Source organism: Uloborus diversus, chromosome 6, assembly GCF_026930045.1.
Source record: "Uloborus diversus isolate 005 chromosome 6, Udiv.v.3.1, whole genome shotgun sequence".
Classification (NCBI taxonomy): domain Eukaryota; kingdom Metazoa; phylum Arthropoda; class Arachnida; order Araneae; family Uloboridae; genus Uloborus; species Uloborus diversus.
In genome coordinates, this window is record NC_072736.1 from 91,729,926 (window position 1) to 91,741,963 (window position 12,038).

The 12,038-nt window shown below is 33.4% G+C and overlaps 1 protein-coding gene across 1 annotated transcript in view; it reads left to right on the forward strand.

Annotated features, from left to right (window-relative positions):
* LOC129223926 (COMM domain-containing protein 10-like) overlaps positions 1 to 12,038 on the forward strand; it is a 40,276-nt gene that overhangs the window by 11,243 nt on the left and 16,995 nt on the right. The window contains exon 2 of the mRNA XM_054858306.1: positions 11,807 to 11,913. Coding sequence (XP_054714281.1) covers positions 11,882 to 11,913 — 32 coding nt within the window. The 5' untranslated portion in view covers positions 11,807 to 11,881. The remainder of the gene's footprint in view (positions 1 to 11,806; positions 11,914 to 12,038) is intronic.

Below are 12,038 nucleotides of genomic sequence, written 5' to 3' on the forward strand. Positions count from 1 at the left end.
AGTTAAGAATATTTATTTATTTTATTGGTGTTTAAGTGATAACTAAGCAAAAAAAAAATCAAAATATTGTTTTCTGTTGCCTTGCTCATTTGCATTTGCTCCCCGGTACTTCATGATGAAACTTTATTCAAACTATTTTTAATACACGCAATTAGTGATGTAGGGTGGGAAGGTAAATATTTTTTTTTGCGGGGTATTTATCCGAAGGCAGGGTAAGTCCCCTAGTAATTGCGCATTTTGCAAAAAACAAAAAAAAATTAGGTGGTCTCAAAAGGTGATGATTTTCTTCTTTAAACATCAACTTTTTAAAATATTTGAGACAGTATCGAAATTCTTTCCTGCTGCAAGTACAATTATCTTTAACTTTTCCTTCCCATTTGCAGTTGCATAAAAATAAAAATAAATTAATGAAAAAAAGCAGTCCTACCCCAACTCCGGGAATGCTCTTCTTATTTTTGACTACATTTCCTAACATTTTTTTTTTCTTTTTTTTTCAAATTTTGCCAGCCAGTTGGTTTTATTACTTGTATCTTGCATATATTTGCCTGAAAGTATATAAAAACTCTAGTATTGGCAACTAGCTGGCTAGCTTATTTATAAAACGTTTTGTAACACTATCAGCCAGGAACAAGTGAGTTTAATTATTTTTATAAATTTCTTACGGGATTTCTTAAAACTTATTCCAATACACTTACTTTTCACTTTCCAATTTCTCCCCTGGCTCAAACAAACAATTAATTTCTGGCTACGCCACGGGTAATTCTTTTTTTTTTTTTTTTTCCGAAAAAAAAAATCTTGATGTTTGCTTTCTCGCGCTTTCGTTTTTTGATACTTTATTTCGTATTTCCTACGGATCGCAGTTCTGCCCTAGCAACTCGCAAATTTTCCTATGAATTACCGGCCGATCGGCCGATTGGACATCAATGTGGGTATGGGGGGGGGGGGGGGGGGGTCCTTTTGGGCGAGCAAAAGAAAAGAACTCGTAGTAAATGACCCCTCTCTGTGGTTTCTGTGGAGCCAACTTGTTTCAGACGGACAGGTGTTTGCGATTTACCGTACTTCATTCACAATGGCAGGTGTAATTTTCTTTTCTATAATGATTGAAAATGAGCAAGTTACAATGTTGTACTTTCAGTTGGTTCTGATCAATATTCAAGCAGTTTTCGGTTTAATTGGCTCTTATGCTTATAATATAGTATTTTGCTTCCCTAACTTCTCAACCTAAAAATTTAATTTAAGATAAATAAAACTAAATTAATTTTATGAAACAAGGAGTTGTTTGCAAACAAAAATGTTTCCACATCCCCCGAATGGACATTTTTTTATCACAAGCTGTTTTTATCTCGTTTTCGTAAACTATTTTTATGGTAAATTATAATTTTTAATTCAATTTTTGAATTTTTGTGTACATGCAGTTGAAAAACATGTGAAGAATGAATATATATATATATATATATATATATATATATATATTCTTCACTTGTTTTTCAACTGCATGTACACAAAAATTCAATATATATATATATATTTAAAGTCACAATTCCTTCCGAACAGCAAATAGCCGCTGAACATTTTAGTCATTATAGTCCGTTTCATTAATTTCTTGTTGTATATGGGCACTTTTAATTAAATTGCAATTGAAATGAATCTAGCAGCAGAGCCTATGCCCAATATTGTAGAATGAAGAACTTTGCTTTTATATAAATTGAGCGGTAGTATTTCTTAACGCCATATCCAAATGTATACCATAAAAATTCCTGGTATATAATTCTCCATAATAAAAGGATTTTATTCATATGCTTTTGAACAAAAATCTTGATTCTCACAAAAGTGATTTATGTTAAAACTTTATTTAAAGTACATTCATATGAATACGAACTGAAATAAGATTAATTTTGATTATTGGCTCAATATGTAGTTCCAGAAAAATTCTTTAACCATTATTTTCTTGTAGCTCAATAGTTACTTCAATTAAAATGACATAACGAATCTCTCTCGCCTAAGGAATCATTGTCTAAGGAATGCCTAAGGAATCATTTATGTTGTAAGTAAGAAATACGCAATGAAAAAATAATCTAAATTTAGAACAGCAATCTTAGGAGATTCTCCTCAAACATTTTGATTATTAGCTCAATATGTAGTTGAAGAGAAATTATTCCACCATTATTTGCTTGTAGCCCTATAGTTACGTTGAGAGAAACTTCGTAAAAGAAACCAGGTCCGGATATATAAGTTTTGGGCCCCCCTACAACAAAGTCTGTAGGGCCCTTTCCCAGAGGTTTCTCTTTCCTTTTTTTTTTTTTCAATTTTTCGTTTCAATTTCTTGGGCAGTTGGGTTGAAAGTCTAAAAATCTCCAAATATAAGAAATCATAATAATAATAAAAATGAATTGAACTTTTTCAGAAATCACATTCCATTCAAAATTAACGGATGAATGATGAGTAGAATAATTTGGGTAATTTTTGAAACGTTGAACAAAGAAAGCTACGTGCTAATTTTTTAAACAGATAGAAACATTTCGCATATGATTTTGTGAAACAAAAAGAATAATATGAATTGCATTATATTTTTGAATGTTTAATATTTTTGATGTTTTGTAAGAAAAATAAACTGCATTTGATTTGAAAGAAGTTAATTTTTCTAATTATAGTAAATGTAATAAGGTATAAATTAGGAATTTAATTAAGTACTAAAATTTTTAGAGCATGTTCATACATGAAACATTTGCTTGACTCAAGTTGATGACTATTGAAATTTCCAGAGGCGATTACTGTGGTCGTTTAGCGAGAAACATTTTGAAGTAATGTACAAAATAAAAGAGTGTTAAGACTCCCCCCTTACCCCACCACCATTTTGAATTTTGTAATAAAAGTGGACATTGTTATTAATGCAGTACTTCTGCTTAATACTGTTATTAGTATTTAAATTATTGATCGCTAAATAAATGTGTATAAAATGAACACAAAGATTACAAAACATCATTTAAGTTTTTAAATAGTTTTGGGGGTAATGCTAATGCAACTACTTAATAATGAAAAATTCGAAACCAAACAGAAAAATATTGTCAAAACAACGAATTCGCCCTTCCAATTAAAACATTACATTTATTTGCATTATTAAAGGCTGTGAATTTACCAGATTTGCATTTCGTAACGTTTAAATTAATTAGAGCATAAATAAAAAAAAATATCCCACCACTTTAAATTTTTTCTAATGGAGTAAAGCCTATCAAACTGAGTCAATCATAAAAATTAGCCAATAATAAAGATTTTCTTTGTCGTTATTAAATGTTTTAAAATCAATATTTTAAGACCGCTAAAATCTTCATTCCCGTGACATTTTCCTTAAATCTTAGAACGCTTTCAGTAAAATTTAACCATTTGATTCACTCTGTTTTGGAACATTCAAATGAAAGTATTAAATTACCCGATTTATTTTACTCTTTACTTATTACAAACTAGGTAGGGTGTCCGTCCGAGAAAAACGGAAAACATCGGATAGCGGTCAACAGAAAGAGCTTTGGAACCTCTCTGGTTAGTTACAATTTGAGTTACCCGTTTGTGGCGGAGAAAGCAACGTGCAGGGGCAGGCAAGATGATTTTCTTCTGCTTCTCTTATGTTCTTTATTTTGCTCTTCTATCTTTTAAAGTTAGAATCAGGGCCGATCCTAGGGTGTCGGCCGCCCGTGTGCAAAGATCTAATGTGCCGCCCCTCAAGAGTAATTTGCATATTTTGACTAACCTTTGACGTCCATATAAATATTTCTTCAAATTTCTATATCAAGTTCTAATTTAAAAAAGAAAAAAAAAATCGAAATTGGCCTACGAAAAATAGCTTTAGTAATCTTTGGTTGTGTTTGGTTGCAAGGAGAAAAGAGTCAAGTATATTCAAGGAGCGTGGAGAAATTTTCGAAATTGACATCAAATATCGCAATTTTACGAACTTTTTAGAGACTTTATGGGAAAAGTAATGTTGGAGTCTCCTAAAATTCTTTCAAAATTGAAATCAATTTGAAGCTATTTTTTGTGACCGTAGCTTAGGAAAGATTAACGCTCTTCCCGAAAATTTTCCGTAACTGAAGTTTTAAACAAGCAGTTTTAGGTTATCTTTGTTGACGTTGCTAGAGGGAGGTATCGACAGTTTTCGAAATTGAAGTTTAAAACGCAAATTTAGGCTGTCTTTGGTGACGTTAGGGGATCTGGCAGCTTTTCTCCGGTAATTTCTGGGCACTATTGTTTCAAAAACCTATTTTTGGCTATATTTGAAAACGATAGGGAAAACGTGAAAATATTCCAAACCGAAATATTTTTCGGAACTAAAATCCATTTTAGGCTATTTTTGGGAAGGAAGGGTTTTGGGGCTCCCAAGTGGATATTTCTAAAAGCGCAATTTTATGCTATCTTGGTAACGTTAACAAAATTGGGAAGCTTCGGCGGATCTTTCGGATATTTTTCGATATTAATATCTGAAAAAGCACAACTATAGACTTTTGTTCATCTCACTTCGACAATTGATGGGTATATGCGCTAGCGCCGTAAAAAGTTACATAAGCCAGGCAGTTCTCCTCCAGAGTTTTTTAGAAAAACGTATTTTACGCATTGTTTGATAACGATAGGACAAAGAGCGGGCGGGGGAGGGGTTCAGTGTGTCCTCACGAACTGTTTTTTGAAACTCAAGTCAATTTCAAGGGATTATGGGTCTCTCTAAAGATGCTAATTGAGACTATCTTTGGTAGTAATGTTTGGGAATGGATTTTAGGGCCCTCCATCGCAAAAATTTCGAAAACGAAATAAGAAAAATGTCATTAAGTAAATTTTGATGACATTAAGAAGGGCTGTCTTCTAAAAGCACATTTTGGATTTTAAAGCATTCACATTTTCAGGCTATGTTTGATTAAGTTAAGGTGAAAGGGATGAATCAGAGATTTAATTGGGTCCTTAAGATAGGTGGTTAAAACAGCAAAATTTTCCGAAATTAAAGTCCTAAAAACGCAATTTGAAGCCTTCTTTAGTCTCGTCAAGGGGGTCATGGCATCCTTTTGGATCTTCGTTTTGGAGCGACGTTTAAATCTATTACTCGGGGCAAGAGCCCTGATCTGAAACCGGGCAGTTCATTCGTGATTTTAATTCGAAAAAAATGCTGTAAAGGGGGAAAATTACAAAATTTTAGTTCGTCATTCATATATGTTTGATTCTCAGGGGGGTCGCAATTTTCCACTGTCTCTCCACGCATCCGCGAATGTTGAAATCATAATTTGTTGTTTGAAATGCTTGCGAGAGTATCTAATCAGTACTAATAAGTATAGCTTTTTTAAAATATAATATATAAAATATGTCTTAATTGTTTAGGTCTATAAAAGCTTGGGGGGTAAACATTAGTGCAGAGCCCGATCATTCTGATGTTGGACACGGGGCACAGTTCTATTTCAGGGCCCCCCTAGGGCCCGACTTAGATTTTTAAAGACATTAGGCATGAAATTTATTTTGCCCCCCTCCCCCATTCCTGCTTATTCTATATAATGAAGCTATAAAATATTTCGATACCATGCTAATTTTGGAGGTACCTCATATCACAATAGAGTATTATGCATTTAAAAAATAGAAGAGATATTGTATACGATAGTTATATAAGATGTGGTTAAACTTTGCTCGTTGCATTAAACCGTAAATATCAAAGTTACCTATGATATAACTTTTAATAGTAAATACAGACTACGCTTGGAGTGGTTTTAGGATTTGTAAAGACATCAAGTTTTTAGGGGGAATTTTATCAACAAATAAGAGATTTTTTGCTTCTCTTAGCATCTACACAAATCCACAAATATGAATGATATCACTTTACTCTAGATTCTGAGTGAAATCATTATTTATTTTTAATTATCATGATAAATTAAGGGGATTTTGGGCCCCCCTGAAATCTAAGAGGAGGGGCCTGTGCCCCTCATGCCCCTGCGGCAATCAGGCTCTGCATTAGTGGCCGCCCTGTGCCTTGAGTGCTCCTTTTAGAAAGCATCTTTTCATGCTTCAGGAGGGGGCCATTTCCCTCATCTCCCCTCCCCTGTATCCATGCCATATTACCGGTTCTGTCACAAATTTTGCAACCAAATGAAGCAATGTGTGTAAAGAGTAGATATTAATGGACAATGAACCAACACAATGTTCCCTAACAATCTATTTTTCTTAAAGTATGCTATGCTGTCGGGAAATCGGCACTTACTTTGATAATTGAACATTTAAAATTCAGCATATTTATTTCTTATTATAAGTTATCTTGTGAGAAATTCATGAGGAATTTTGCTTCATTAAAAGAACTATACGATGCGGCCTGCGGCCGCCCCTTGCTTTGGCCGCCCTTGTGCGGTGCACACTCTGCACACCTGCTAGGATCGGCCCTGGTTAGAATTACTGCGTGAAGGAGAAAGTGTGCATTAAAATATTTTTTATTTATCGAACAGATTCTTTTCTGCTCAATAATGATTAAAAATGAGTAAGTTATGATGTAGTGCTTTCAGTTGGTTGTGATTAGCATTCAATCAGCAATAGGTTTAAAAGAGTCTTGAGTATTTGAAATTTTAAACTCTTTTGCTTATAATATTCAATTTTATCTCTCTCACACTGTCTTTTTCTTTTTTATCCGCTACTTCTTGACCTAAAAAATTAATTTGGAAAAAAAATAAATAAATAAATGAATGAAATAAAAAAATAATTTAACAAGACAAAGATATTAGTGTACAAACACGATATCGAATGCATAAGTATATGAAATGAACGGTTTTATCTCAAGATCTTTCTATTTTGATTCTTTGAAATCAGATTTTATGGTAACATATAATTTTTAATTTAATGTTGTGATAAGCTGATTTGTAGGTTTCGTACATGCAGTAGAAAAACAGTGAAGAATGGGGGAAAAATACGAAATTAATAAAGTCACAATTCCTTCCGAACAGCAAATAGCCGCTGAACATTTTAGTCCTTAGATTCCGTTTCATTGATTTCTTGTTTTATATGGGCACTTTCAATTAACTCTTCATAAATTGCACTTAAAATGAATCAGCAGCAGACTCGATGCTTAGTACTGTAGAATGGAGAACTTTGCTTTTATAATTTCACATTTCATTCAAAATTAACGGATGAATTATGATTAGAATAAAATGGGTAATTTTTGAAGCTTTGAACAAAGAAAGGTACGTGATAATATTTTAAACAGAAACATTTGGCATATGTTTCTGTTAAAAAGAAAGAATAATATGAATGGCACATATATTTTTGATGTTTTCTAAGAAAACGAGCTAACTGCATTTTAATTTGTAAATATTCAAATTTTCCATTTTTCCAAAAAAAAAAAAAAACTTTTTGACAACAAAACACCTCTAAATTTCCGAAATTTATCAAAATTTCCCAACCCTCTTTCCGTTTTTTTATTTTTAAGCGTTTTTTTTAGTTTATTTATTTATTGATGTTTTTTATTTATTTATTCATTTATTAATGTTTTTTATTTATTTATTTATTTTTAATAGTTATTATTATTATTATTTTACTAGAAAAGTTCTGTTCCAATGACAGACCACATACACACACACACAAACTGATTAAATAAATGAAATAAAATGTAAACAGAATAAAATAAAAGTAAATATTTCAAATAAAAAAATCAGGGATTTTTTAAATTTATCTATTTGAAGAAATAAATGTAGGAATCTCCCCCCCCCCCGAAAAAAATTTTTCATGGCGGAATTCGCGCCATAATCCCCCTCTCCAAACCCCCGGTGGGCACCCCTGTTGTTGAGAAAAAAAAAGTAATAAGTTTATGATAATGTCAATCTGTGATAAAATCTCATTGTAAGTCAAACTTGAAATGCGTTAAATTAGTTGCAGCTTTTCAAACTTTAAGCAGCATATTGTAATAAAAATAACGCACTAATAGCAAATTATAGCAACCGAATTCGCTGTTTTTACTTCAATAATTAATATTCTTAAGCATCTAAGGCTTTAGTTTATAGCTTTTTCACATTCGCGAACAGATGAGACAGTAGATATTTTCGGAATCTTATTTTACAAACTGCTACTCTCTTGTGCTTGACGACACCCCGCTGGCTACCCTCCTTCCGAAAAACGGCTTGAGGCTTAATTACTTTCACCACCTCCAAAGACGCGGACGACACAGCGTAGCGAAAAGAGCAGCGCTTCCGTATTGGCGACGTATTGCCTCTACGACAGCCTAAACGCGACTTTCGCCAAAATTTTCACGCCAATCTTCTCCTAAATGTTGGCTTTTTTGTCATAATGTTCGTAACCAGTCTTCTCCGAGAAAAATAGCATAGGATTATGCTGCAGTGTCCCGTCTGGATCCTCTTAAGTCTGTGATGTGCGTGCGTGCTTGGTTCGTGTAAAAATGGCTAGCATCATGGAACGCGGTGCGAGTTTCAAATCGTACATTGAATATTCGAAAACTGTTTAAAAGAGTTCAAAATGAATAGCTCTACGGATTTCCTCCCTAGAATTTCGAGCTCGAGGGCATGAGTCAGAGTTCGGAAAAGAATTCCTGCCGTGTTATACGACCGGCGGTGACACACATCGGTTAGTCGCCGTAAATCTACCTTAAATCTTATTAAATTATCGCTAAATATAGTATTTCACTGGAAATTCATATTAAGTCTCATATTATACATCCGACCTCCATAGAATTTCATAAGGTCTATTTGAATCATGTCCGACCCAAAGCAGCGGCACTCGAGGACATGGGTCGGAGATGGTCGATGTATCGCATCGAATAATTGAATTATGATTAAAGCATAATTACAGATCGTGTATGCCGTTTTAATATCTATATTAATTCCAGAACTATCATTTCGCTCGGCGTATATACAGTGGCTCCCAAAAGTCTTCGTACACCTTGAAATTTTGAAGTAAAACCAAAATAACGCAAAACTGAATTCGAATATGAAGTCCAATTTTTTTTCACATCATTCCTATGTTATTCTGAATGAAACCCAGTAGTTTTTTTCAAAATATTGCCACATTTTATTTTTGAAATTTGTCAAAACACGAAGAGACAGAGAAAAGATACGCCACAAAAGTCATCGTACACTGAAATATTTTCGAATAAATTCAAAATTAACATTATCATATATGTTTTTTTTTATTATTTTTGCATTGTAATGATACTATAAAGTCATTTGCCTTTCATTTTTTGTGTATTTATTCCCTAATATTCTGCTTATTATTTTTAAATGGCAGGTATGCGTAGAAAACAACAAACACGATTCGAAATTTGATTTTTTCCCCTCACAGTAGCCGTAAATTGGTTTGAAATGTCTCTAAATTGGTTAATTTATACCGTTCTATAGTGAAGTGCTTGAAAAAATGCTTTAAAGACAAGAATCGGATCGAAAACAAGGTAAGAAAAGGTCAACTGGCAAAGTTAACAAAGCGTGATCGGAGGTTTACAGCTAAAAAAAACATGAAAAATACACATTTCAGAACTGAAAAAGTTTCTGCAGAATTGAATAAAACATTTTACGTTTATTTTTTACCTAAAATTATTCGCCAAGGTTTCTGATTAGCTGGATTACATGGGACCTCTTCCCGCAGAAATTTTCTTTTTCGTGCGAAAAACAGTAAGCTTGCGCTTTCCGTCGTAAAATCAATGATAAATAAGCTCAAAACGTTTTGGAACATCGTCTTACTTATAGATGAAAATCAATTCTACATTTTGGGTTAAATTGTTGTATAATTGTAAATGGAAGAAAAAAATGATGAATTGAATCTTAAGAACTTAGTTGGATCAGTTAATCAGGACGGTGAAGGTGTTCTTGTGTGAGGGTGCATCTCAGCATCAGGACTTGGAAATGTGGAATTTTTCGGTGAAATAATAAATTATGCTGTTCATTTAAATATTTTAAAAAACAATTTTAAATTATTAGCCCAAAATTTGGTAATCGGAAACAACTTTGTTTTTTATCAAGATAATGATAAGAAGCACACGTTCGCGTTTGTTGCCTTAAAATTTGTCCTTTAGCTTAGAAATATGTCCTCAATCGCCAGATTTAAACTTAATGGAACATATTTGGAGATATTTGGTGGCTAGATTTCGAAAATACACCATTGAAACGAAAAGCGAACTAGAAACAGTAAGACTAGTAGTGCGATTGAACACTTACTCAGAAATTGCACAAAAAAAGAAAGAAAAAACAATGAAATCTATTCCCAGACGCTTAAAAGCAGTTCTTGTTACTGCATGGTATTCTACTAAATAATAACTTAGTAAAAAGTTAAATTATTTACTAATTTTTTGACATTTTTTCAAAGTGTACGAAGACTTTTGTGAGATAAAATTTCCGGCACTTTTTGGTTTTTGATTTTTAAAAAATTAAGTTTTAATGTTTTATTAAAAATTTTCATGTAGTTTTGTTAAAAATAGATCATAGATCTTATAATAAAATACCTATTCCAAAATATTAATTCTAACCAATGGATAGAGGCCTATATCATTGAAAGTCGTAGGTGTACGAACACTTTTGGGAGTCACTGTATATCTTAATTTGCGTAGTCGGCCATATATTACTCGTCCGACCGCTTAGAATGTCATTGGGAAAGAATCTTAATTTGTGTGGTCGGCCATACATATTTCGTCCGACCGCTCAGCATGGTCACTGGGAAAGTATCTTAATTTGTGGTGGTCTGCCATACATAATTCGTCCGATCGCTTCGACTCATTGGGAAAGAATCTTAATTTGTGTGGTCGGCCATACATATTTCGTCCGACCGCTCAGCATGATCATTGGGAAAGTATCTTAATTTGTGTGGTCTGCCATACATAATTCGTCCGACCGCTTAGACTCATTGGGAAAGAATCTTAATTTGTGTGGTCGGCCATACATATTTCGTCCGACCGCTTAGCATGGTCATTGGGAAAGTATCTTAATTTGTGTGGTCGGCCATACATAATTCGTCCGACCGCATAGAATATCATTGGTCGGCTGTTGAAATTAGATCCCGCCCATCGTAACGCCCCCTTGGTCGGGTTCATAAAACAATCCCGACCCCAAGGCAGTAATTTCTACTCTGCGCATGCGCAGAAGGAGGTCGGTACTTCATTGCATTTCCGGCGGTCGGTGCCGCAACCACTGCCTATTATATTAGATATCTGAAAGACGTCTAATTATGGCATAAATAAATATAAATTTTGTCCGGATTGAAAGTACAGATGCACAGAATGATAATCTAGAAACAAACCTAAGGCCTAGCCATAATAAATCTTAATACATGCTTTTAATTTCATGACCGTTGTACTGTCCAATTACAGATTGCATGGTTTTCAAACGTCCAGATCAACGAATCTATATGTGAATAAGGGGGAAAAGTAAAAATTTGAAGCGCGTATTCCGCTCATTTGAATAAGACTCTGCTTCTGCAAAAGCTGACATCGGTAAAAAATAATAAATTTATCCATTTCCGGCTGTAAAACGGTGTTTGTCATTCCATACAATCCGTGGTCAGACAGTAAGCATAAATAAAGGAACACGCTCTTTTTCAAAATAAAAAAAACAAAAAGATACAACTTAATATAGTCACATCCAAGAAAATGTTTCACTTACTTTCATGCATATCTAATTGTAAAAATCTCATCATAATAAATACATCAACACATTTCTCATTCCTACATTCTTCAAGCCATTTTTTAAACCACGCACGAGGTACAGGAAGAATCCTTGTCGCCAAGCCTGAGAATGATATCATTTAGCGCCAAAATATAGGGTTGCCTCCCGTTTATCTGTCAGGATCGTTCCTGCATTGACCGATTTTCGTGTTTGTATAGTTTTTAAAGGGAAAAGGATGTGAAATTTTTAAACTACTGGTTCGAAATTTTATCTCTTCTCAAATGGCCTCTCAAATGTTTATAAAGAATGCAAAGTATTTATAAATATTTTTCAATTTCGTAATTTGTTTTGTTTCATTGAAATTGAAACATGAGTGCTCGTTTAATGTAAACCACCTACACCGGGATTATTTTTTTTTAATGACTTGTTTCTTCCCTT